Here is a 27,386-nt window from a genome sequence, read left to right as displayed (position 1 = left end):
CACGGCCACCACCCCCACCAACACCACCACCACCGCCACCACCACCAACACCACCACCCCCACCACCACCAACACCACCACCGCCACCAACACCACCACCGACAACACCACCACCACCAACACCACCGCCACCAACACCACCACCAATAACACCACCACCAACACCACCACCAACACCACAGCCAGCGGTGGTGGTGTTGGTGGTGGTGCAGCAGCAGCAGCAGCGTCTGAGAGCGCCCAGGAAGCCGAGCCACCAGCGGCACAGCGGGGAGCCAAGCGGCAGTGCGGCAGTAGCAGCAGGGACAGCAGCAGGAGCAGCAGCAGGGACAGCAGGGGCAGCGGCGGCAGGGGCAGCAGGGGCAGCGGCGGCAGGGGCAGCAGCAGCAGGGACAGCAGCAGCAGGGGCAGCAACAGCAGGGGCAGCAGCAGCAGGGACAGCAGCAGGGACAGCAGGGACAGCAGCAGCAGGGACAGCAACAGCAGGGACAGCGGGGGCAGCAGGGGCAGCAGCAGCAGCAGGGACAGCAGCAGGGGCAGCAGGGACAGCAGGGACAGCAGCAGCAGGGGCAGCAGCAGCAGGGACAGCAGGGGCAGCAACAGGGGCAGCAGGGACAGCGGGGGCAGCAGGGACAGCAGGGGCAGCAGCAGCAGGGACAGCAGGGGCAGCAACAGCAGCAGGGACAGCAGAAGGGTCAGGGCGCAGAGCGTGAGACAGGAAGGCCGCGTTGGCCATGGTGGTGACAAAGTCCTCGTCCTGGGGGGGAGGGAGGGGGAGTGGGGGAGTGGTGAGTGTACTAGTGGTGAGTGTACTAGTGGTGAGTGGTGAGTGTACTAGTGGTGAGTAGTGGTGAGTGTACTAGTGGTGAGTGTACTAGTGGTGAGTGGTGAGTGTACTAGTGGTGAGTAGTGGTGAGTGGTGAGTGTACTAGTGGTCAGTGTACTAGTGGTGAGTGGTGGGTGTACTAGTGGTAAGTGTACTAGTGGTGAGTAGTGGTGAGTGGTGAGAGTACTAGTGGTGAGTGTACTAGTGGTGAGTAGTGGTGAGTGGTGAGTGTACTAGTGGTGAGTGTACTAGTGGTGAGTGGTGAGTAGTGGTGAGTGGTGGGTGTACTAGTGGTGAGTATACTAGTGGTGAGTGTACTAGTGGTGAGTAGTGGTGAGTGGTGAGTGTACTAGTGGTGAGTAGTGGTGAGTGTACTAGTGGTGAGTGGTGAGTAGTGGTGAGTGTTGAGTAGTGGTGAGTGTACTAGTGGTGAGTGTACTAGTGGTGAGTGGTGAGTGTACTAGTGGTGAGTAGTGGTGAGTGTACTAGTGGTGAGTAGTGGTGAGTGGTGAGTAGTGGTGAGTAGTGGTGAGTGTACTAGTGGTGAGTGTACTAGTGGTGAGTGTACTAGTGGTGAGTAGTGGTGAATGTATTAGTGGTGAGTGTACTAGTGGTGAGTGGTGAGTAGTGGTGAGTAGTGGTGAGTGTACTAGTGGTGAGTGTTGAGTGTACTAGTGGTGAGTGTACTAGTGGTGAGTAGTGGTGAGTGGTGAGTAGTGGTGAGTGGTGAGTGTACTAGTGGTGAGTGTACTAGTGGTGAGTGGTGAGTAGTGGTGAGTGTACTAGTGGTGAGTAGTGGTGAGTGTACTAGTGGTGAGTGGTGAGTGTACTAGTGGTGAGTAGTGGTGAGTGTACTAGTGGTGAGTGGTGAGTGTACTAGTGGTGAGTGTACTAGTGGTGAGTGTACTAGTGGTGAGTAGTGGTGAGTGGTGAGTAGTGGTGAGTGGTGAGTGTACTAGTGGTGAGTGGTGAGTGTACTAGTGGTGAGTGTACTAGTGGTGAGTAGTGGTGAGTGGTGAGTGTACTAGTGGTGAGTAGTGGTGAGTGTACTAGTGGTGAGTGGTGAGTAGTGGTGAGTGTACTAGTGGTGAGTGTACTAGTGGTGAGTGTACTAGTGGTGAGTGTACTAGTGGTGAGTAGTGGTGAGTGTTGAGTGTAAACTCACCAGGCGATGCTGAACCCCCCAAACCCGGATCCAACTCCACACGACGAACCGGTTCCAAACACAAGTCGACAAGGTATTGATTCAGACTCTAAGTCGATTCCTCATGCAATTCAATGAGCAATCGAATTCTAATACAACTCTTCAATCCGATTCCCCGTGCAAGTCAATAGGAGTCGATTCTTAATGCGTTTAAAAAGGAGTCGACTCCTCACGAAACAATGTTGAGAATCAATTTATACGGTGGCGTCACGGAGGTAAAATAAAACAAAATAAAAGAAAACAATTAAATCACGACGTTTTGGAGGCAACACAAGTCTCCTTCTTCAGGTGGAACAGACACAGCGGTGTACTAGTGGTGAGTGGTGAGTAGTGGTGAGTGGTGAGTGTACTAGTGGTGAGTGTACTAGTGGTGAGTGTTGAGTGTACTAGTGGTGAGTAGTGGTGAGTGGTGAGTAGTGGTGAGTGTACTAGTGGTGAGTGTACTAGTGGTGAGTAGTGGTGAGTGGTGAGTAGTGGTGAGTGGTGAGTGTACTAGTGGTGAGTGGTGAGTGTACTAGTGGTGAGTGTACTAGTGGTGAGTGGTGGGTGTACTAGTGGTGAGTGTACTAGTGGTGAGTGTACTAGTGGTGAGTAGTGGTGAGTGTACTAGTGGTGAGTGTACTAGTGGTGAGTAGTGGTGAGTGGTGAGTAGTGGTGAGTGGTGAGTGTACTAATGGTGAGTGTACTAGTGGTGAGTAGTGGTGAGTGGTGAGTAGTGGTGAGTGGTGAGTGTACTAGTGGTGAGTGTACTAGTGGTGAGTGGTGAGTGTACTAGTGGTGAGTAGTGGTGAGTGGTGAGTAGTGGTGAGTGGTGAGTGTACTAGTGGTGAGTGTACTAGTGGTGAGTAGTGGTGAGTGGTGAGTAGTGGTGAGTGGTGAGTGTACTAGTGGTGAGTAGTGGTGAGTGGTGAGTAGTGGTGAGTGTACTAGTGGTGAGTGTACTAGTGGTGAGTGTACTAGTGGTGAGTAGTGGTGAGTGGTGGGTGTACTAGTGGTGAGTGTACTAGTGGTGAGTGTACTAGTGGTGAGTAGTGGTGAGTGTACTAGTGGTGAGTGTACTAGTGGTGAGTAGTGGTGAGTGGTGAGTAGTGGTGAGTGGTGAGTGTACTAATGGTGAGTGTACTAGTGGTGAGTAGTGGTGAGTGGTGAGTAGTGGTGAGTGGTGAGTGTACTAGTGGTGAGTGTACTAGTGGTGAGTAGTGGTGAGTGGTGAGCAGTGGTGAGTGGTGAGTGTACTAGTGGTGAGTGGTGAGTGTACTAGTGGTGAGTGTACTAGTGGTGAGTAGTGGTGAGTGGTGAGTGTACTAGTGGTGAGTGTACTAGTGGTGAGTAGTGGTGAGTGGTGGGTGTACTAGTGGTGAGTGTACTAGTGGTGAGTGTACTAGTGATGAGTGGTGAGTGTACTAGTGGTGAGTGGTGGGTGTACTAGTGGTGAGTGTACTAGTGGTGAGTGTACTAGTGGTGAGTGTTGAGTAGTGGTGAGTAGTGGTGAGTGTACTAGTGGTGAGTGTACTAGTGGTGAGTGGTGAGTGTACTAGTGGTGAGTGGTGAGTAGTGGTGAGTGGTGAGTAGTGGTGAGTGTACTAGTGGTGAGTAGTGGTGAGTGTACTAGTGGTAAGTGGTGAGTAGTGGTGAGTGGTGAGTAGTGGTGAGTGTACTAGTGGTGAGTGTACTAGTGGTGAGTAGTGGTGAGTGTACTAGTGGGGGAGTGGTGAGTGTGCTAGTGGTGAGTGTACTAGTGGTGAGTGGTGAGTGTACTAGTGGTGAGTGTACTAGTGGTGAGTGTATTAGTGGTGAGTGTACTAGTGGTGAGTGGTGAGTAGTGGTGAGTAGTGGTGAGTGTACTAGTGGTGAGTGTACTAGTGGTGAGTAGTGGTGAGTAGTGGTGAGTGTACTAGTGGTGAGTGTTGAGTAGTGGTTAGTGTACTAGTGGTGAGTGTACTAGTGGTGAGTGGTGAGTGCACTAGTGGTGAGTGTACTAGTGGTGAGTAGTGGTGAGTGTACTAGTGGTGAGTGGTGAGTGTACTAGTGGTGAGTGTACTAGTGGTGAGTAGTGGTGAGTAGTGGTGAGTGTACTAGTGGTGAGTGTACTAGTGGTGAGTGTACTAGTGGTGAGTGGTGGGTGTACTAGTGGTGAGTGTACTAGTGGTGAGTGGTGAGTAGTGGTGAGTGTACTAGTGGTGAGTGTACTAGTGGTGAGTGGTGAGTAGTGGTGAGTGGTGAGTGTACTAGTGGTGAGTAGTGGTGAGTGTACTAGTGAGTAGTGGTGAGTGTACTAGTGGTGAGTGTACTAGTGGTGAGTGTACTAGTGGTGAGTGTACTAGTGGTAAGTGGTGAGTAGTGGTAAGTGGTGAGTGTACTAGTGGTGAGTGTACTAGTGGTGAGTAGTGGTGAGTGTACTAGTGGTGAGTAGTGGTGAGTGTACTAGTGGTGCGTAGTGGTGAGTGTACTAGTGGTGAGTGTACTAGTGGCGAGTGTACTAGTGGTGAGTAGTGGTGAGTGTACTAGTGGTGAGTGTACTAGTGGTGAGTAGTGGTGAGTGTTGAGTGTAAACTCACCAGGCGATGCTGAACCCCCCAGACCCGGATCCAACTCCACACCACGAACCGGTTCCAAACACAAGTCGACAAGGAATTGATTCAGACGCTAAGTCGATTCCTCATGCAATTCAATGAGCAATCGATTTCTAATACAATCTACAATCCGATTCCCTGTGCAAGTCAATGGGAGTCGATTCTTAATGCGATTAAAAAGGAGTCGACTCCTCACGAAACAATGAGAATCAATTTGTACGGTGGAGTCACGGAGGTAAAATAAAATAAAACAAAAGAAAACAATTAAATCACGACGTTTCGGAGGCAACACAAGTCTCCTTCTTCAGGTGGAACAGACACACCGGAACATCAGTGTCAAGTGGACAGCTCAGTGACACAGAATTAGTAAAGTTGGACTACATGTTTATTTCTCGAAAGCATTTTGGCTGTAGACCTGTGTAACAAGTCAAAAATTTAACTGGAGGCTTTATTTCTTCCAGCACAAGACGCATGATATGGTAGCTGCAGTAAGCCATCCACCGCCGACACACACACACCCACGTGTATTTGTGGATGCACTAAGCCGACACACACACACACACCTGTACTTGTGGTTGCACTAAGTCCGACACACACACACACCTGTACTTGTGGATGCACTAAGTCCGACACACACACACACACCTGTACTTGTGGATGCACTAAGTCTGACACACAAACACACACCTGTACTTGTGGATGCACTAAGTCCGACACACACACCGACCCATCTGTACTGGTGGATGCACTAAGTCCGACACACACACACCGACCCACTGTACTGGTGGATGCACTAAGTCCGACACACACACACCTGTACTTGTGGATGCGTTAAGTCCGACACACACACCGACCCACCTGTACTGGTGGGTGCACTAAGTCCGACACACACACACACACCTGTACTTGTGGATGCACTAAGTCTGACACACACACACCTGTACTTGTGGATGCACTAAGTCCGACACACACACACACACCTGTACTTGTGGATGCACTTAGTCCGACACACACACACCTGTACTTGTGGATGCACTAAGTCCGACACACACACCTGTACTTGTGGATGCACTAAGTCCGACACACACACACCTGTACTGGTGGATTCACTAAGTCCGACACACTCACACACCGACCCACCTGTACTTGTGGATGCACTAAGTCCGACACACACACACACCTGTACTTGTGGATGCGTTAAGTCCGACACACACACACCGACCCACCTGTACTGGTGGATGTCCTCGAAGGACTTGGAGTTGTTGATGGCGAAGACGCAGAGGAAGCGCTGGCGGTCGGAGACTGAAATGGTGGCGGCTGAGGAGCTTGTTCACTAGCTCACTCCTTGTTTAAAAAATGTTGCTTTGAAGGTCTCGCTCTCAAAATAACGCTCCCAAATAATCAACAGATATTGGTAGTGTGCTGCTATCGACCGCCTAGTGGGAAGGATGTTGAAGCTGCGTCTGCACTGAGAGAGCTTTTTGGGTGCCTCCCTAAAGGTGAAATAGTTTTAGTGGGTGATCTAAATTGGAATTGGCTAAACCCGCCGGCCGTGGCCACACATTTTGCAGATGAATTTAATCTGTTTCAATTAATAAATGTCCCCACAAGACCCAACCTAAAATATTCGGGACAGTCAACTCTGCTTGACGTCCTATTGACATATGCCCCTCACAATTTCACACTGACTGGTGTTCTGGGTAATAACCTTAGTGATCACTCCTTCATTTTTGGAGTGAGATCATCAGCCAGACCCAAAGCCCCCCTAAATTGGTTGAGAAGCACTCTATGAGACACTTCAGCACTCAGGCATTTGCTAATGATGTGCTTCACTCGGATATTGACAAGGTCTGTGATATCCCCAACCTGATTACGGCTTGGGAGACTTTCAGGTACACGTTTCTCCAAATTCTTAACAAACATGCTCCGTTGGTTAGATTTAAAACTAAATGCAACCGCCCACCATGGTTTGATCATTTGATTACAAAGCTAATGAAAACTAGGGACAAGGCTTGGGCATGTGCTGAGAAAAGTAATTTGGTCAATGACTGGCTAGAATACAGGATTTTAAGGAATAGATGCGTCAAAAAAAACGGCATGCAAAAAATGCCTACTTTTCCTCCACTCTCCTGGAATCACATGGAAATGCCAGGATTTTCTTGAAAACAAATATATCGAAAAGGCATCCAAAACAGACAATCTGCCCGTTGAGCTTAACCGAAATGGGGAATATTTTTCAGATCCCAAAAAAATAGTTGACAATTTTAACCTTCATTTTTCTGAAGCTGGTAATCTTTTTTTATAATGTATTGGGAGTCACCTCTGCTCATGCAAATTCCTACACCCCTGTCCAAACATTAAACGAATTTAGTTTCCAGACAATCCACGAAAGTAATGTTCTGAAACAACTGTCTTACCTCAAAGGGTCTTCCTCTTCCGGAGCAGATAGTATTCCCGTCTTTGCTCTACTAACTGTTGGTCACCTAATATACAAACCTATAGCCCATATTTTCAACCTGTCCATCAAAGAAGCATCAGTTCCTCTAGAATGGAAACATTCCTATGTCCGTCCACTTCACAAAGGGGGCCCTAAAGATGATCCAAATAACTACTGACCTATCTCAATTTTGTCCCCGTTGATGAAAATTTTTGAAAAATTATTGACCTACCAAATTAGCAGTTTCCTGTCCACCAACAATCTACTACATCTAAAACAATCTGGGTTCGGAAAAAAATACAGCACCACATCTGCTGCATTAGACTCTCTGAATCACATTTACAGTAGCCTTGATAATAATCAGTACTGTACCTGTCTTTTTCTAGACCTGTCCAAAGCTTTTGATACAGTAGACCACAACACCCTGCTTAGTAAATTAAGTTGCCTCGGTTTTTCCGAAAACACAGTAAAATGGTTACAAAATTACCTCTTTTCTCGCACCCAAACTGTATTCACAGATGGTTGGAGGTCAAACAGTGTTAAGATAACAAAAGGGGTTCCACAGGGTTCCATCCTCGGCCCCCTTTTCTTCTCTCTTTATGTCAATGACTTGGGCACTGACCTGGATCATTCCAGGATAAATCTTTTTGCAGATGACACAATAGTGATTACTGCTGGCCGCTCTCCGGATGACGTGATTGCTAAGCTACAGGGTGATTTCAACAAACTACAACATCAGCTAGTTGCTCTTAAACTAGTCCTGAATACCTACAAAACCAAGGTGCTATGCTTCTCACCAGGACTAAAGCAGGAAGTCATGTTTCCCCAATTACATTCCTTAAATAATTATAAAATAGAGCAAGTCAAGATCTATAAGTATCTTGGGGTCATCCTGGATTCAAAACTGAATTTTGAAGATCACATTGATTATATTGGTAAAAAGACAAAAATAAAAATTGGTTTTCTGTATCGACACAAGCACTGCTTCCCCCCAATGTTCCGTTTGGAATTGATAAAAGCTACCATACTGCCTCTACTTGACTACTGTGACATCGTGTATAAATCAGCCCCAAGTACTGTACTAAAGAAGCTTGATTCCATCTATCACTCGGCCTTAAAATTTACATTGAACTGCACATATAGGACTCACCACTGTGATCTCTACATTGGGTCAAACTTAACGTCTCTTAATGTTCGACGGCTTGTGCACCAGATCTTATTTATTCACGATGTACTTACAAAAAAATCCACAGACTACCTGCTGGATCTCCACTCTATTTCAAATAACAAATTTGACCTCAGGTCTTCGCTCATTTACCAGCTTCACATTCCCTATTGCCGTAGGAAGGGCCTTTGCTATTGATGCCCCCAGAGTCTGGAATGCGATTGCCAATAAACTGCAACTTGAATCGCTACCAATGAGATCTTCTCTCAAAACTGCTCTCGAGGAGTTGTACACCCCTAGCTGCCACTGCTATTCATTGGCGTAACATAAAATAAAATGTTTCGCTCCGGATGACGCTGCAAAGTATTATCTGTATTTTGATTTAGCGTGCTGATCTTAAAGGTACATTGAGTAATTTGATACTCAGACCGATGCATCTGTTGTTGTGGAGTAACTCATGCAGCCAACTATGGCTCTAGGATTTGGTGTTACATGTTATTTATGTAGTTAATTGTAAAAATTCGGTCACAGTCCCTGTGATCACTGTTACGCTGCAATTATGGCTTTATTTTTTGGTGATTTGGAAAACGTTTTTAGGTTTGGACATGTTTGTTTTGTTGTAGTACGGAGTTAAACTGATGGCCTTAATCTAAGTTTTTGTGGTTGTTGTTTGACTTGCATCCCACTGGGATTTTTTGCACACAGCGTTGGTGTACGGCTAATTTTCAGGAATATTTTGCTGTTTTTTTCATGGATTTTCTGTTTGCACAGTCACATAGTCACTTTAAGATGTTTTTCTTGTTCGTGTTTTTGTTTTTTTTGTTTGTTGTGGTTGCACCCGATTCAAGAGCCGAATCGCTCACAGGGCTAAAATAAACTGAAAACTGAACTGGGCCTTCAAACCGTCACGGAGAGACGTGGGTGGAGGAGGGGCGGGGTTTGAAGGGGGCGTGGTGGAAGGAGGCGGGGCGGGGTGGAAGAGGGCGGGGCGGTGCAAGGGGGCGGGGTGTAAGGGGGCGGGGTGGGGGTGTAAGGGGCGGGGTGGACGGGGGGCAGGGTGGGCGGGGTGGGGAAATGCCCCTCGGTTTAAAAAAACGCCGCGTATTTCTATTGGTCGAGAAGCATGCACGTGACCCGCTTTATATTTCATGCAGTTCACATTCCTGGTTCTTTCGGTAAAGTCACGTAGATAGAAAATAAAAATTAAATAAAAAATTACTAAAATGAAACACAAAGCAAAAAACCCACGACGTTGAGCGGAAGAGAAACAAATCCCCCTCCCCCCACAATCCCGCCCACTTGGCGCTACCCAGAGTGCATTGCAGTGCCAGTGGCGTGTCCGTGAACACGTGGGGGATACGCCGTGAGTTGTTGCCATCATCATCAACACCATCATCATCATCATCAACAACACCACCATCATCATCAACATCACCATCATCATCAACACCATCCTCATCAACACCATCATCATCAACATCATCAACACCACCATCATCAACAACAACACCATCATCATCATCATAAACACCACCATCATTAACACCATCATCACCATCATCAACAACACCACCATCATCATCATCAACACCATCATCAACATCACCATCATCATCAACACCATCATCATCAACATCATCAACACCACCATCATCATCAACATCACCATCATCATCAACACCATCATCAACACCATCATCATCAACATCATCAACACCACCATCATCATCAACATCACCATCAACAACAACACCATCATAAACACCACCATCATTAACACCATCATCACCATCATCAACAACACCACCATCATCATCATCAACACCATCAACATCACCATCAACAACAACACCATCATCATAAACACCACCATCATCATCAACACCACCATCATCAACACCACCATCAACACCACCACCATCAACACCACCACCATCAACACCACCACCATCAACAAGACCATCATCATCAACACCACCAACATCATCAACACCACCACCATCAACAACACCACCACCATCAACACCACCACCATCAACACCACCATCAACAACACCACCACCATCATCACCATCATCAACACCACCACCAACACCATCATCATCATCGTCGTCGTCTCACGATCCGGGCCAAGTTCCCCCCTCCCCCCCCTCCTCCTGCCCGGCCCCACCAAGGCGGCCCCACCAGCCCCTCTCGTCGCCCGTAGCCAGAGCCGGCGACCATGGCCACTTGGGCGGCCTGCATGGGCGTCAGGATGAGCTTGCTCTCCATGGCGGGCATCCGCTACGAGGGCATCCTCTGTGACATCAACACGGACGACTCCACCGTCGTCTTGGCGAAAGGTTACGCACTGGGGGGTGGGGGTGGGTGGTTCACGGGATGACTGTGGACACCGCGAAGCTGCGGGTTAGGGGTTTAATGAAGCCGCTTGAGTCGTCCTAACAGGCGACTCGCTCGGGCAGCAGCAGCAGCAGGAGGAGGAGGAGGCCTTGGGACTGGGGAAAGTTTGCCAGGAGGAGGTGAACGTGTCGGCGACGTTGTCGCCTTCTGGACAGATTGGTGTGGGTGTCGTGGGGTCAATGTGTGGGGGGGGGTATTAAAGAGGGGTTTGACCCTTTTCAGAGCAATCAAACAGGAGGTGTTAAGATGCTCAAACGACAAATAAGATAGTCTTTGGTTTTTTTCGGTAAAGTCACGTAGGTGAAAAAAATCAATAAAATAAATGAAAAGAAATAAATAAAATCATGATTGTATTGGATTGCTGTATGTACTTTTGCGTTTTCAATTAACCTGGATTTGTAAGAGAGTCCTTAATCTCTGGGAATTGCCCAGAAATGTTTAAAATAACAGCCATTGATGCGTCACGTGGGGGTCAGACATTTGTGACGATGTGTGACGAGGGGCGGTGGGGAGTTGAGAAATGTGACGTCACATCAAAATTCGCAACTTTAAATATAGACAACACGTTCTACTTATCTTCTTGGTTATTTCGGTAAAGTCACGTAGAATGGAAATAAAATAATAAAAATAAAGCAATAACATTTAATTTTCAATAAAATTTTATTATGTTTTATTATTTACTTTATTTGATTTTTTAATAAAATGTTATTTTATTATGTTTTATTTTATTTCCATTCTACATGACTTTACCGAAAGAACCAATAAGATGGATCCCTGCAGTCACGAAAGCTTTAAATCAAAACGTTCTACTTAATTAAATAGACTTTTTAATAAATGTTTTCACCTACAACATCAGAGTGCAGCGCCACATTAAATACGCGCTACAATGATAATAGTTTAAAGAGATTTGAAGCATGTTTTATATTTTTTTTTTGGGGGGGGGTGGCAAAAATCGTCCAAAATCGCGCGACGTCATTTATGGCCGGCGCCTCTAGCTGTACTGGGGCAAAGTTCTTCAACTCGTCACCCGCTTAATCACGAATGTTCTGAGGTTGTTGTTCTTGCTGGTTCTGGGTCGCAGTGGTTTCAGGTATTTTTCAACGAAGGTTATTGGGTGCACAGCCGTTTCAATACGGGCACACATTGTTTCGTCCATCTGTTTGCGTTTCTCCCTTGGCAACGGGACCTCGTTGGCTAAACGTTGATGTTTATAAGGGCAGGGGGTGACCAATAAGGGTTTGAATCGATCTGTAACAATCTAGGGGCACTGATAAGGGGTTGACAGCTATGCCAACACGAACGCGCGATTAACCCCGTTGACCTGAAAAAGTTCGTGGTTTCGGTGCGTGCGCGTGTTCAAGTTTCAAGTTTCATTTATTAGGTATACCCCTGTGAGCCATGCGGCTCTTAAGTCGGGTGCAACCGCAACAAACAACATTTGAACACAGAACATCTTAAAGCGACAACGCGTAACAGAAACATTCTGGAATAAACCAGCAAATATTCCACACAAAAAAAACTTATTAAAACGCTGTGTGCAAAAATCAAGTGTTGAAGCCGGGTCGGTAGTCACAGGGCAATGAGACGCGGCTGGTCATAGACGGCGCGTGACCCGGCCAAAGAGCCCGGCGGTGCCACATAAGGGGCCGTCCATAAATGACGTCACGTGATTCTGAACGATTTTTTTGACCCCCCCCGCCCTCAAATATGACGTCACAAAGCTCTGCCCCCTCCCCCCTCACCCCCCGCAAAAAAAAAACACGCTTCAAATCGCTTTAAACTATTGTTGTCATTGTAGTGCGTATTTAATGTGCCGCTGCACTCTGATCTTGTAGGAGAAAACATTAAAAAGTCTAATTAAGTGGAACGTGTTGTCTATATTTAAAGTTGCGCATTTTGATGTGACGTCACATTTATCAAACTCCCCCCCCCCCAGTCGTCACACATCGTCACAAATGTCTGACCCCCCCCCCAGGTGCGTGACGTCATTTCTGGACGGCCCCAAAACAGTTAATTTGGAAATGTTCCAGATTCATTTTTGCCTTCATTCACAGATTTGGGCCAACGGCACCTGTCGGGATTAAATTGGCACAATGGAGAACTTCTTCTTTGCGACGGTGATGATAGCGATTTGTGATGTTGATACCCATAAACATTCAATACCTGCAGGCATATGGCTAATGGATGACAGGCTATTGGTTTTAATACAGCTAAGACGTAATAAAATAAAATACATATAAAATAAATTTCATTTATATTTTATTTAAATAAAAATAAAATAAATTTCATTTTGAGTTTATGTTTTATTTTTATTATTTTATTATTTCCCTTCTATGTGACTTTACCGAAAGAAACCAGAATATTTAATACAGCTTGTTGCAGGAAATAAATGAATCTCAATTTTTGGCTTGCAGAGTTGAGAAATGTGTGCAGCTCGAAACCCCGCGAGCTAGATTTGATTCCTGGCTACAGACAACGTCGTCGGTGGTGGCTTTGTATCCCAACACATTCTGGGCTTCGCGTAGTAGACTGCCTTCAAGTGAAGTTACCTGGTGCGGTGTGTAAGTGAAAAAGATGATTAAATCAGCACTGGGGAGAATGAAGGTAGCTGAACCAGCTAGAAACTATTTTAAAGAATTGTTTAGGTTGCGGGTAAGGCCCACTTACTATATCGCTCTTTCAGAAGCGACCTGCCCACAAATGGTAGGTAACACAACGAAGTGGCTTAGCGCGTGGGAACGTTTAGCCGCCAAATACTCTAAACGGATTCACAGATTTGGGCCAACGGCACCTGTCGAGATTAAATTGGCACAATGGAGAACTTCTTCTTTGCGACAGTGATGATAGGGATTTGTGATGTTGATACCCATAAACATTCAATACCTGCAGGCATATGGCTTATGGATGATGGGCTATTGGTTTTAATACAGCTAAGACATAATAAAATAAAATACATATAAAATACATTTCATTTTAATTTTATTTAAATAAAAATAAAATAAATTTCATTTTTATTTTATTATGTTTTATTTTTATTATTTCCCTTTTACGTGACTTTACCGAAAGAAACAAGAATATTTAATATAGCTTGTTACAGGAAATAAATGAATCTCAATTTTTGGCTTGCATGGCTTGCAGAGTTGAGAAATGTGTGCAGCTCGGAACCCCGCGAGCTAGATTTGATTCCTGGCTACAGACAACGTCGTCGGTGGTGGCCTTGTATCCCAACACATTCTGGTTTTCGCGTAGGTAGACTGCCTTCAAGTGAAGTTACCTGGTGTGGTGTGTAAGTAAAAAAGATGATTAAATCAGCACTGGGGAGGATGAAGGTAGCTGAACCAGCTAGAAACTATTTTAAAGAATTGTTTAAGTTGCGGGTAAGGCCCACTTACTATATCGCTCTTTCAGAAGCGACCTGCCCACAAATGGTAGGTAACGCAACGAAGTGGCTTATCGAAGGACCTGGAGGGGGGGGGGGATCCGCTCGACCCATGGGAAGAGAAAACCTCGCTGACTCCAAATATACAGCAGGTGTTGTCAGGGTTGGGATGAAACGCATGACCTTCGATATATACCAGGCGAGGTAGTTAACTTCTCACCACAGTGGCGCCCAAAACCCACAACCACGCACCTGCTCCGACCTGCATAGGTGCTCTCGACCGTAACAACGCTTGACCAAACGGGTACGTGGAGGTCTGTACCGGCGGCGGGCGTCTTTGTGTGCGCGCAGTGTGCTTGCGCGGGACGGAGGGGCGCCCCGCCGACCGTCCCATTGCCCCTCGCGAGGAGGTCTTCGAACACATCGTCTTTCGCATCAGCGAGATCAAGGACTTGACCCCGTGCGAGTACATGCTGTCCGCTCTGCACCACGACGTGGCCATGGTGCAGGTGAGAGGTGCAGCCGCTCTTTACCATTAAACTATTTATTTATTGTACCATGTGAGGCCCACCGAGCTACTTAACTCTCTTTTCAGAAGCGACCCGGCCACAAATGATTTGCTCAACGAAGCGGCTTATCGCGTGGACATTTCCAGCAGCCAAATACTCCAAATGCACGTCGGTTCTAAAACGTGGAGGTAGAAACTGGATGACCCAGAGAAATCCACGTGACCACGGGGGAGGACGTTGAAAACTCCAAAAATATGCAGGCGTCGGGGGTCTGGATCAAACCCCACGACCTATTGTACTCCAGGCGAGGTAGTTAACATCTTGCCACTGCAGCAGTGCCATGGTTTAGGGGAGCGGTGGCACAGTGGTTGATGCGCTGCACCACAAACCCGCCTACGACCCACCGGGGTTTGATTCCCACTTACGGCCAACGCCAGGTGACGATTATCTGAAACGGTCCCGGGCTTTTCCTGAGGTCTATCCAATGAGCACCTGGTGCGATGTATAAACATCGCCACTGGGGAGAAGGCGGTCGGGCGTGGGTCTGGCTTCCCCACCTCCTCCGTGTACTTTGCCGGCCTCGTAGTTGCTCGCACTGCACTTGCCCCGAACGTCCGTTAAGCCTTTAAGGGACATCTTTGGCAACATGTTGACAAAATGTGGAAAAAAAGTCAACGCTGATCGGCCGCATTTCGGGCAAATTTTCCCTTCACGGCACTGGAATCGAGGAAGCCAGAGATGGTGGAGAATACGAGGTTGGAGACTGCACTTCACACTCGGGGGGCTTGATGAAAGTTGCATTTGAGAGTTACAATAGTTAGCTAACAGTGGTAGCTGTGGAGGGTTTTTACAGGTTGAGGAGGAGGAGATGGAAGAGGCTACCAAGATCCGAGCCCGGGTGCCAGCGTGCCAGTGGCTGAATTGCGCAACCCTTGGCACCTGATTGGCTCTCGGGTGATGACATCGCAATTATCCCTCCTCCTAAGACCGAAACGGGAGAATCTCTCATGGTAGCCTGATGGCTTACAGAGGTTCTCTGTAAGCCATCTGGCTACCATGAGAGATTCGTTCATGAGGCTATCCACATATACAAACACAGAGACAATTTCAACCGAGAGGAAGGAATTCTGGCTTAGCAATCATTGGAAGGATTTGATAAACCATTCCGGGTCTTAATTTATTGTTCACGCTTACGGTGGCTTTCAGACCGCATCCATCATTTTCGTCTCCCCCCTCCTCTTTTCCGAACATAGATGGACTTGTCCATCTGAATAACTGCCAAATCGCTCTCCGTGGTGATAATGTAAAAAAAAAACCCGCCACTTTTTTAAAAAAAATGTCTTGCTGTGGTTTTTACACCTGATGATGATTGCTTGTCTTGCAGTCGAAACGTCGTGAGAATTTTAAAGTTTTATATTTTTATTATTTTATTGTTTCCCTTCTACGTGGTGGTGACTTTACCGAAAGAACCAAGAAGGTGCATAAGAAGTTTGACATGCGTACGTCGTCCGTCGTGATTTGTTCTAATCGCTGCCTAACCCACCCTCACCCCCCGTCCAGTCCTCGCCGGGCACCCCGGGGGGGGCCGCCGCTCGCTGCCACACGTGCGGTATCGGAGCGGCGGCGAGCTGCCACTCCGCGCCGGGCACGCCGACCGGACCCCCCCGCGGTGCCACGGGCGGCCACCCGGGCCACGCGCGGCACGACGCCTGGGCCACAGCGGTCGGGCACCGTCCCTTCGTGCAGCCTGCGTACGGAGGAGCTGCGGGTACGGGAGGGGGGGGGTGCGGTGTGCGGTAAACATCGGCACTGCAGGGCTGCACCTTTGCCCTCTTAATGCCACGTGGTTTCCGTTGCCCAGTGGCCTTGCCTCGGGTCGTTTTCGCCTTTTGCTCGTTTAGAGGCGTGATTTCAATGCGATCTTAATTGAACGCAGTTGAGTTGCAGCTATCTTCATGGAATTATTTCCGTAAGCGCATGCAGGAAAATAAAAGGCTCTGTGTATAACAGCTCGATGATGATGATAATGCATAGTGCATGCGGACGAGCATTTTTGTTTTTACTTTGCGCTTGATGGTGATACCCAGTGATTGTATTTTAAATTGTCGCCTTTTCAGAATAACCCGTCATTTAAAGCGTTATTATTTGGTGCCCTCTGTCAATGGACTGCTCGGCGAAGGCCACGCTGTCTTGTCATGCGGGGTGGGGTGGTTATTTGACCTGCCACGCTTCACTTGTGCGGTTGTGGTGAATGGGTAGGTGGGGAGCCAACCACCGATTTGGATATAATTCGCTCGTGATGTGGCTGAGAATCGAGTTATTTTTTGCGTCGTTGGGTTCGTAGTTGTTCGAGAGCCACTCTTCTACCACGAGATAATACAAATGTGGTGCTAAATGGGTTTTGCTGTTTGCAATAATGGCGTTTACCAAGAAAGCCGCTTTATTCAACGATCATTTGTGGCAAAGTGGCTTCTGAAAAAGTGCAAATATAGCTCGGTGTCTTGCCTGATAAAAAATAAAAACGTTTTAAAATTACCCCTCTTCCACAACTTAACCCAATTAAGATTTGCACCAACAAAATTTAATTGCGGCTTCAAGGTCCTGCACGATGCATTTCTCCATGGCGATGATGAACTAAGACTTTCTTTTTTAAAATCTGTGGTTTTGTGAGAAACGAGGTTGCCAGAGGCAACTTGCTATATTGATCTCAATGAGGTGCTGTCGTGGTGCTGAGGTTGTGGCCACCCTGTTCACTGGCTGGGTATTGAGAGATGAGAGGATTTCTGATCGAATCTACACCAGCATCTCTTACCAAACACCTGACGCCCGATTTTGTAATGTCCAATGAGACGTCGTACGGAAATCTGATTGTTTTTTTTTTTTCAACATTCTGGTTTGCCGAAAGCACATAATTTGGTGTGGTGCTCCAGGTGACAAATTTGATTTGTTGGGTGGCAGACGGTGTAGCAGAACATTGGCCATTGTAGAGCAGTACCCCAATTTACATTGGTGATGCGTTCCTGAAATGTGCGACGTAAATTGAAACAATTTTTTCCCAAAATACTGTACATCAATAATATATTTTGTCATCGAAAGTACAGTACATGTCGTCATGCGCGCGACACCACAGGGTAGTTTACAGGATAGGTGAAGCAAGAAGCGATGGGGATACGAGAAAGGATCGATGCTGTCACCGACGTAAATTGCGTTAGCGGTGTTCATAATAAAGCGACGACGTGAGAGGGGTGTAAGTTGTAAATTGATGTTGCTGTGTTACCCCACGATCGTCTCGCCCAGTGGTTCTTAATCCAGGGGTGCACGCACCCCTTGGGGGTTGCAAGATCCCCGTTCTGGGGATTTATTTCGAAGGTATATCATCGAAATACAGATTGCGCGCGGGCCAAGTGCAACCGCTTTGTTTCATCAAACCCCCTACGTCTGTTGACGTTGCACGTTGTTTGTGAACGATTGAGAACCAAAGGGGTTGCAAGGCTGCGGCAAAGGTTACAAACAGCCACCGGTTTTAACGGAAGCATCGTGGATCCTCGCGCCGCCCGTGTTGGTGTAGCCGAGGCCTCCCTCTGCAGGCGGGAGGACGAGTCGTGAAGTCTGCCGTGGCTTGCGCGGTGACCCTCGTTCCACCGTCTCGTTTATTAATGTTAACCCCCCCCCACCCCCCCAATGTAATGCTGCCAGACCCATAAAAGTTGCGCGCAAACGCCCCTAACGACAAACGTGTGCTAATATTTTTATATTTTAAACCGTGCGAAATAATCATTTTTGACGAAATATATGAATGGTGGTGCTATGGCAATTATAGATTTGAAGCTTTCGTGACTGCTAGGATCCATACTCTTTGGTTCTATTGGGTAAAGTCACCACGTAGGTAAAAAATAAAATAACAAAAAATCACGACGTTTCGGCCACAACACAAGCGGCCTTCATCAGGTGAAGGGACGAGACTGTCTGGAGGACAGCGCTGATTTTTGTTATTTTATTTTTTACCTACGTGGCTATGGCATTTGGTTGCATCAAGAGCAAATGAAAGCGGAGTTTCCATTTCGTAAATGTCGGAGACGCAAACGGGGTGGTCGGCAAGCTCTGCGCTTGGCCGCCGAGTGATCTGTGCGGTTTTGACGGCCTCTCTCGAAGCGACGTAATAATGGCACGCTCGGCTACACTGGGATTTGTGTGCGGTGAGCCCCTCTGCCTGGTGACAACACAAACGTGTGACCTGCAGTCGTGAGGAACGATAGGGGGGGAGGTGTTGTGGTGGTAATGATGATGATGACACTGACACCACGATGGGTGATGGAGGGCTATGGCACTTGTGTCTTGCCCACACAGCTGTTGTAGAACGCCCCCCCCCCCCGCCCCATAATACCAACAGCCGCTTTTCGCCACTAAGTGACGGTGACGTCACCACGGCGCCCGTGCCAGATGAGGTCGCGGGAGGGTCCCACGTGGCCCCCCCGACGGGTTGACGAACCGAGACGACCGGTGGGTGCGCGCCGGCTGTGCCCATCGCCCACAGGTGCGGCAGCGCCCACGGCCGGCGCGGCCGCTGCGTGCGTCAACGCCACGCCGCAGCAGCCGGCGAGGAAGAGCGGCACGGTGGATCGGGGGGTGCAGACGGCGCCCCGGCGGCGGCGGCGGTGGCGGAGGGCCCCCGTGAAGCAGATTGCAGGTACGGCTACGGGTGGTGTGGGTGGTGTTCGCCCTCCCCACCCGCCACCCCCCCATGCCGTCATTCATCTTTTCATCAAATTTGTAAGTTCGTTTTGAAGCAACTTGTCCCAATTTACAGTCGGCGTCTCGTACCGACGGAGACTAATTAATGCGTTTGCGTATTGAAGGCTCGCCGTGCACAGCTTCTGTGGACGCATTCGTCGTGGGGCTTTGTAAATCGCGGTGGGAAGGCAAAAACCCCTTGCCACTTTTATCACTGACGTTGCCTCAAAGGCGACGCGGTGCATTAGCCTGGACTTTGGCAATGGCCTTTTGAACATGTGCAGAGGGCGGAGAGAATAACAGATTCTTGGCCGCTGGTGCCGACCTAAATACCGGGCAGCCGGTGCGCTATTTTTTTATGGTCGTGAATATTTACCCAGGAAACCTGGGTCGAAAGTAAGAGACTCACATTTGTCCATGAGGGTCCAGCAAAAGTTTTTTTTTCTTTGCAGCAGGGTGTACTCATTGATGCATTATTCCAATGGAGAAAGTTTGCAGGAAATGTTTCACATTTGGGGAGAACATGCAAACTTCCAAGTATACAGCAGGGGGTCGGGATAGAACCCACGAGCTCTTGCGTACCAGGCTAGGTAGTTAACATCTCACCACCGCCACCACCGCGGCGTTGGTGGATCACAAACCGAGCTGCCGTTTATTTTTCTCTCCCCGCAGGCTCGAGCCGCCATGGGCGCCCCCAGAAGGCACAGGCCCTGAACCTGGGCGATGAGTTTCAGGCGGAGTTTGACTTTGAGAGCAGCAACGCGCAGCTGGACCGCGAGGAGCTGGACAAGGAGTTCCAGAACAACAAGGCCAAGCAAGGAGAAGGTGGTGGACCTTTTTTTTTAAAAGGAGCACTTTGAGGGACCCGGTTTCACACCACCACCACCACTCCTGTGGGATGTCTCCTTTTAGAATCAGAATATTTATTTGTCCACTGGGGGATTTCGATGCGCTACAAAGGTTTTTTTGTCCACAGATGTTCAGTAGGGGCGGGTCAGAATGTAACAACATACAATACAAAAACACGATGGGAGTGCACAGTCTATAGGTCAAGTGAACAAATCGCTTGAAAAAATAAAAATCAACTAATCTTGTCTTACCAGGTAAAGATCACTGAGCTATTCGCTTTTTCAGATGCAACCTGGGCACAAATGATAGCTCAATGAAGTAGCTTATGTGGACATTTATATTAGGCCCTTTTTTTCATACGAGTTAGAGTAATCGTGAGGAATGATAACTTGAGAAACTCTCCGCATGTGACAGCCTTTAGTAAGCTTGGCTGTCACTGCACTTGTGGGTGAGGGCCTCGCATCACTCTGGTCAGGTGTGGGTTGCAGAAAGAGTGGAGCTTGGATAATGTAAAGCATGGATGTGCAGTGCAACAGCGGATTTGTCTTACACCGCCTCTCTTGTGCCAACAAATTATTAGGCGGCTGTGGGGGGGGGGGGGGGCTACCTTGCCTCGTGGGTTTGACCCAAACCCTGACCATTGTATATTTGGAGTTTGCATGCGTCTCTCTCCCCGTGGTAGTGTGGATTTTTCTCTGGGTCGGTTGAACATGTAGGCTTTTGCGACCAATATCATCCATGATAGATTTTTTTTTGGGTTGGATCACGATCTAACCCAAAAAAACCTGTTTTCTCTGAGTCATCCGGTTTTCCCTCCACATTTTAGAATCAACGTGCACTTATTGGAGTTTACCTGCCAGAAATGTTCATGTAATAAGCCACTTCGTTGAGCTATCATTTGTGGCCAGGTCTCTTCTGAAAAAGAGCCATATAGCTTGATGGGCCTGAAATATAATGCAAAGTTTATGGTCGTATTGTTTTAGCCCTGACTCGCATTGGTGAATGGTTGTATTTTAACAAATGGTAAAAAAAAATTGGAGAATCCCCTGTACTAAATGTTGGTCCCTTTAGGACCATGATGCACTTTTGACAATTTTTGTTCACGAGGAGCAATCTCCACGAGCGTCCATCACGGTGGCCTGTTGCCACTGCTGCCACGGCGTCTTCTGTTGAAAAGTTTGGTTCAACAAATCTGTACCGTCGCCCCCCTCTAGTGGCTCACCTCAGCCATCGCCATGAGGGAGACGAAGGTGGCCGGGCATGGTGCTAGGCCCACCCATGCCTTCGTGTGCCGTGCCGGCCTCGGGGTGCCACTCACTAAGAGCACTTGCCCCGATAGTCTGAAGCGAAACGGGGTGGGGATCTTTGTCTTTAATTGTCCAGGCCATCCCTTAATTAGTTTCTGACATTGACGTCTCCCTTTGTGCTGCAGACATGCAGAGGGGTCCCAGCAGGAGCTCTGCCGTGTTTCCTGACAAATGCTTCTACGACAAAACAAGATGCTTCTTTGACAACATTTCCAAAGATGGCGGCAGGTAATGGCATTTCTGCCACTTGTGATTTTTAATTGGGTCTCCTTGCTCATCGCTGGGTTGATGGTCTCGGACGGGCAGTGGTGGCGGCACACCTTTATATACAGCGCCTGGAGGAGGCAACGGGTTGGTGGTTCACAATCTTCTGCCATGTGCACCGACTTGCCAGGAGGTAGCAGTACAGCATGTTGATTCATCTCCATCTGTACGGAGATGGGGTTGCTGTTCCCCCCCCATTCACTCTCCCACCTTTGCACGTGTGGGTTTTCTTTGGTTTCGTCCCTCGTGTAATAAAAACTCACAAATGGAGTTGGCCTAACCATCCTAATATAGGATGACAGATCTCGGGCAATTGTTGGTGCCGTTGCTGGCTGCCTTCTCACTCGTATGCGGTTGACTACGCCTCCTGAATATCTGGAAACTTTGGGGCGTTGCAAATGTGTGACGTTAACTTTAATTACTCTGCGCAGAAAATGCACGCCGCGTGAATTGCGGTGTTGCGCTTGATTCGGGAAAAAATCCTAGCTCGAAAATAAGAGGAAGAACCGTGTAATTATTTGACTGGGCACGAGGCGAACATTTCTCTAAAACGCAGGATGGTGTGGAACCGTGCAGGGAACCTCTAATGTAGGGTTTAGCGTTCACTCGAGCAATTCTGTAGTACCGTGATCTGTCGTCATCCACAGGCCACTCTTCAACATGGTGTGGGGTGAGCCACTGCTCGGAGCGTCAGACAGAGTCGTTGTCGCGTAACAACAAAACTATTCGCGGTGCAAATCTAGTGGCTGCTCTGATTTATAATACTGCGGGCGCATTAACCGTAGGGATGTACGCCTGCTGCTTGGCAGGGAACATTCAAAGAATCCCGTGACGTGTTTTACAAGTGGCAGGCATTTTTCGTGTGCCGGTGTAAAAACTGCGATATTTGCCAAAATGAAAATGAGTGACTTACTGTGGCCCTTCTGCCAGTAGTAGTGGCACGAGCAAGAAGTTGTAGCACTGCATCTTTATCTCCTCCCTCCACCTCCAATACCAACACGCGCCATTCACTGCTCGGTGAAGGTACACGTGGAATGTCGAAGGCTCGCTGACAGGAGGTCATGGGACAGACCCCAGGTGGCCATGGATAGACTGAGATGACTGGCAAGATGCACCAGCTGTGCTCACAACCCCCGCCACCCCCTTCCTTCCATCTTGTAAGGAACTGCCGCGTGACGTTGGCGGAGGAGCAGCGCTTGAACATGCAGACGTTCGGGGAGAACCTCCCGGCCGCGCGCAATCGCCGCTTCTGGCACAGTTGGGGCCACGCGTCCTGGCTCAACCGCCGGACCCTGTGGGGTGGGGACGGGCGGCCGGGCATGCCCAAAGCAGGGGTGCAGTCTCCTCTGCCGGCCAAGGTGCAGGCCTAGACAGATGATGAGGATGAGGAGCACGTGCAGGTAAGGGCAGCTCCCGCTCCTGCACTCCCGTTAAGCTGCAAAACAAAAATATCGAGAATCTGCTCGTGCCTCCCTGAGGAAGTCACGTGACTTGTGTGGCCATCCCTGCTGAATCCCTTACCCTCTGCCCCCAAACCCCCCCCCTGTGAAAATACCCTGCTCCGTGGAGGATGATAGAGAGACCCTTTTAAGGTATTGTCTCTGATCCCATTTTTCCATTTGTCTCCTCTACCTCTTTCTATTCCTCTTCCCATTCATTACGTCCTTGACTCTACTCGCCTTCTCGTGGTTGTAGCCATGGGTACACTTCTAGATTTAAAGCTTTCGTGACTGCAAGGATCCACACTCTTTGGTTCTATTCGGTAAAGTCACGTAGGTAAAAAATAAAACAACAAAAATCACGACGTTTCGGCCACAACACAAGCGGCCTTCATCGGGTGAAGGGATCAGGCTGTCTCGAGGACAGCGCTGGAGTGAAACACAGCCACGCTCAGACCGCGACCTTTAAGCTGTGTGCGAGGAAACAAGGTGCCTTGACAAAGGAATTAGCATAAAAATTAGCATTTGATTGGCCGACTTAGCATAGAGGTGGTGTACGTGCGGGTGAACATGCCGTTTGGCGGGGGGGGGGGGGAGTTTACCTATTGATGGTGTGAAAGGGGAATTTTTAAGAGCTGCGAAAGTTTGGGGTACCACTACTTGAAAAATATACTGTACCATTGAAAATTAGTTTAATGTTTAGTTCGATTTAGAACATCTTTCCAATGGTTGCTTAATTTGAAACCATCTTCTCGGTGAAGGGATCAGGCTGTCTCGAGGACAGCGCTGGAGTGACTTTACCGAATAGAACCAAAGAGTATGGGTACACTACCGCATTTGCTCACATAATATAATTTGCGTATTATATCGTGAACAACTTCTCAATCATCATTTATATAAAATCTTAAACATGACTAGATTTTTTTTATCGATCAATCGCATGCCAAATTTAATGCTTTTGTACGATCTGACCTGCTGGAGGGCTACATGTGTAGTGGCCTTATTGACGTCGGAGACTGTTTACTTGAGGCAACACGTATTTATTACAGACACTTCTGTTACAGTTGCGAGTCTTATACTTGAAGAGGTAATGGCCTCTTCACCCGTACTTTATAGAGGGAAACGTTCCCCGAGCTTTAGCCCACGCTAGCTCCCTGGTTCCCTCTATCCTGTTCCTCTCCCGGGAGGCTATCTGACCTGGCCCAGCTTCGGCGCAGGTCCCGATCACCAGCCACACGAGTCCGGCCCTCAGAGGGACATCGGCCCTCGCGGCTCCGGTGTCGCACCCTGGCTTGCTTTGCCCGGCCCTCAGAAGGTCAGCGAATCAAAGGAGTTCCAGGGTCTGGCTAGTCAATCTTCGTTCTTCACTGGCTCTTCATCTTGCTTGAGTTGAACTGCCTCTCAGCTCCCCGGGTCCCACCTTTTATACTGTCTCTCACTGAGGGGCGGGGCTGGGAGTGATCACAGCATCCCCCACAGCCCCCCAGGGTGGTGACCGTAGCAGACATGTTTGTGGCCACCATTATACAACCGCGTGTCACCCTCCCGTAACACCTATACACGTGTTTGGAAGATCAAGAGATACAAGAATGGTTATGGCCAAGATTGGTACAGGTTTTCTTCAAGTGTCAGAATGTCCTCTTGACGATTCTATTTGGATGCCACGGTGGCTAGGAGATGTTAACTCACTTTGCCTGGTATGCAGCAGGAGGTCTGGGGTTCCATCCCAACCCCGACGCCTGCTGCATATTTGGAGTTTGCAAGTTCTCCCCGTGGTCATGTGGATTTTTCTCCGGGTCCTCTGTTTTTTTTTCCCTCCCACGTTTTTAAAAGCATGCGTTTTAGAGTATTTTGCTGCTATAAATGTCTACACGATAAGCCACTTCGTTGAGCTATCCATTTGTGGTGGCTGTCTCGGCCTCACTACGCTGCGTTGCATCACTGTCCGAGTAGTAAACCTTCAGAGCCAGGGTGACCATCCGACTCCAACGTATTTAACGAATAGAACGACATAAAACTCATGGGAAAACACAGCACAAAATAGAGCATCTGTTAATACTTGCAATATCAATATAATTAATTAACACTGCAGCATCATAACATTGTCTTGGACAACATGAATCTCAATCATAGGTCCTGGATGGACCAGGTACCTACATTAGCACTGAATAGCTCTACAACAAGAGAATAAGCTACTATGTTCAATAAGGTCACTTTGTGTAATCACCATACTGCAGCCCAAATGTACAGCGCTGCTGCACATAACACTGAACTGTAGACGAGATACATCTTCATCCTTGCTCTCAAGAATGCATTAAAGTTACATGGGCACAAGTCTGGCTCGACTTATCTAATTACAAACAACTATTCACAATAATGCAAGTGGCAGGCTTCGTTGTTAACCAGGCCTCCATATTTATCGTAACAATTTAGCAGCATTATAAAGGCATTTACAGCATTATAACGGCAATCCTAACATAACAGGAGTCCCAGTAATTATAAGAACACGAGGGGGTTTGGTGGCCAGCAGCACGCCCTGCCGCCTTTATCTCCCCAGTGGTGATGTTGACACCCAAGCAGTTACTCGTTTGGTGGCCGTGAGCGGGAATCGAACTCGGGTCGCCGGGTTCGTAGCGCAGCGTAGCGCTAACCACTACACTACAATGTGTTACGCTTCCACATGCGAGGGTCACGTGACAGATTTGACGCCACAGCTCACTTGCCGTGCAAAAAATATATGCATTATTGAGCTCCCCGCCCCCCCCCCCTAAAAAAAAAAGTGTATTTTTTATCATTTTTGCGTGGTGTACAGTCTGGTAAGTACCCACATGGCCAATTTCCAGTTGGTTGCAAGTCGGGAAGTACGCTAAACATTTTGAACAGGCACACATTCACAACTTTGCCTTTTATATATATGGCGATAAACGAACTTGCAGACAATGATTATTAAAGTCCCACAAGGAGCAGATGCACCCGTCTTCGCTGAGATGGTAATTGTGCCTCCATGTTGTACTCTTTGTAAGGACTGACACCCCTGCCTTGCCTCGTCGCTTCGAGACCCTTAACGCGTCACTTCCTGGTCACGTGACCAAACTCGGCACCATCATATCAGGAAGTTCTTCTGTAAACACAGCTCCATATCTGCCGTGGGGCAGAACAGTGGCCATGTCTCTCCTGAAAGAGCGCTCCATAGCTCCGTGGGCCGTACCTGGTAAAATACAAATGTAGAGTAGTTTCTTTCAAATGGAGTTGGTTGGCAACGCTCTCGTGCCCAATTTTAGAGATTGACGAAGGGCATTGGATAGCTTGGAGAGACACCTTGTCACCAAATCTTGGCCTAAATTGGGACCACGCAAACCAAATTCTCCAAATGAGAATGGAGCCCTTTGTGGGGTCGACGACAATCTGTTGGTTTTCCTTCTTGATGTCGACAATGCTTGCCTTTGTTGTTGCAGGTTGCAGAGAACCACACTTCCTCCCAGAGTGCACATATATTGGGGGTTTGCTTGATTTAAAAACACATTTGTTTGGTCTGAAGAAACGTTACGTAGAGGGGTAGTCCGAGGACTGTATGTGGGTTTTGTTAATTGATATGCGATTCTTTTAATGTCTATGGTGTGTAAATAAGATACACACCTCGTTTTGTTGAACACTTTACACATTTATAATTGTAAGTATAGTTTTTAACCTTAGTCTAATGGGTGAGGTAAAACATTTCTGTAAAGTCGGACTTAACTTTAAAGCTTTAATTGTCTCCTAAAATTGGTTATTTTGTGCGACCGGTCTTAAGCTGTAATAACCATGGACATGACAATTTAATTGAGTTGTGTTTGTATTTCACAAGGCAGCATTAAATGTTGCGGAATTTATATCGGTGCATTCGCTGTGGTGAAATGGCCGGCAAATAATTAAGTTGGCCAACTGTAGCTTTACAACATTGCTTCGTTGAATTTTTACTGCATTGCTTTAGATTCCTGTAAACTTTGGCTGTAATGTAGTACAAAGCATGGCTTTAACAGGATCGGGGATGGGGGGGAGGTTTGCTGTATTTGAAAAAAAGTAAAGTGCATTTCAATAAATTGAGACATCTGTTCCAGCTTGAGGGCCGATTTTGAAAAATGAATCTGTGCTTGGTATGTTAAGCAGCGTGGTGTGGCAGCCCAGCCCCAGCCTGCCAAGATGCCACCTCGGCCAGCTGGGCAATCTAGGCGAGGCCGGGGGCTCTGCACGAGATTAGGCCTCACCACGGTACTCTGAGTAAGAAGTTAACTGCAATAGAGTCGGTATATACTAGTGTTGAGTTGGT

The 27,386-nt window shown here is 47.9% G+C and overlaps 1 protein-coding gene across 3 annotated transcripts; it reads left to right on the top strand.

The window, feature by feature from the left end:
* Nucleotides 1–9,486: 9,486 nt before the first annotated feature.
* Nucleotides 9,487–27,176, top strand: LOC142912575 (protein LSM14 homolog B-like). 3 transcript variants are annotated; one of them, XM_076060705.1, is made up of 9 exons: nt 9,487–9,565; nt 10,377–10,559; nt 14,333–14,490; nt 16,051–16,258; nt 19,025–19,177; nt 19,894–20,046; nt 21,503–21,605; nt 22,804–23,041; nt 26,536–27,176. In XM_076060705.1, the coding sequence occupies exons 2-8, from the start codon at nt 10,424–10,426 to the stop codon at nt 23,009–23,011; spliced, it is 1,119 nt and encodes a 372-aa protein (XP_075916820.1). In that variant the 5' UTR covers nt 9,487–9,565; nt 10,377–10,423; the 3' UTR covers nt 23,012–23,041; nt 26,536–27,176. The 3 variants fall into 3 exon arrangements, with proteins under 3 accessions (XP_075916820.1, XP_075916819.1, XP_075916821.1); XM_076060704.1 differs by lacking the exon at nt 9,487–9,565 and having other exon boundaries at nt 9,594–10,559; XM_076060706.1 differs by lacking the exon at nt 9,487–9,565 and having other exon boundaries at nt 9,596–10,544.
* The last annotated feature ends 210 nt before the right edge of the window (nt 27,177–27,386 follow it).

The sequence above is a fragment of the Petromyzon marinus genome, unplaced genomic scaffold (genome assembly GCF_048934315.1).
Source record: "Petromyzon marinus isolate PM22_M1 ecotype Great Lakes invasive population unplaced genomic scaffold, UKy_Petmar_22M1.pri1.0 PM_G_Scaffold_21, whole genome shotgun sequence".
Classification (NCBI taxonomy): Eukaryota; Metazoa; Chordata; class Hyperoartia; order Petromyzontiformes; family Petromyzontidae; genus Petromyzon; species Petromyzon marinus.
Note: the sequence above shows the minus strand (reverse complement) of the source record. Positions and strands in the feature narration are given on the sequence as shown.

Bases quoted from the DNA above. Each gene is read 5' to 3' on its own strand.
- LOC142912575 (XM_076060705.1), top strand. From the start codon at position 10,424: ATGGCCACTTGGGCGGCCTGCATGGGCGTCAGGATGAGCTTGCTCTCC. The intron at 20,047-21,502 runs GTGGTGGACCTT...TTTGTGCTGCAG, and splicing joins CAAGGCCAAGCAAGGAGAAG to ACATGCAGAGGGGTCCCAGC. The intron at 21,606-22,803 runs GTAATGGCATTT...CCATCTTGTAAG, and splicing joins ATTTCCAAAGATGGCGGCAG to GAACTGCCGCGTGACGTTGG.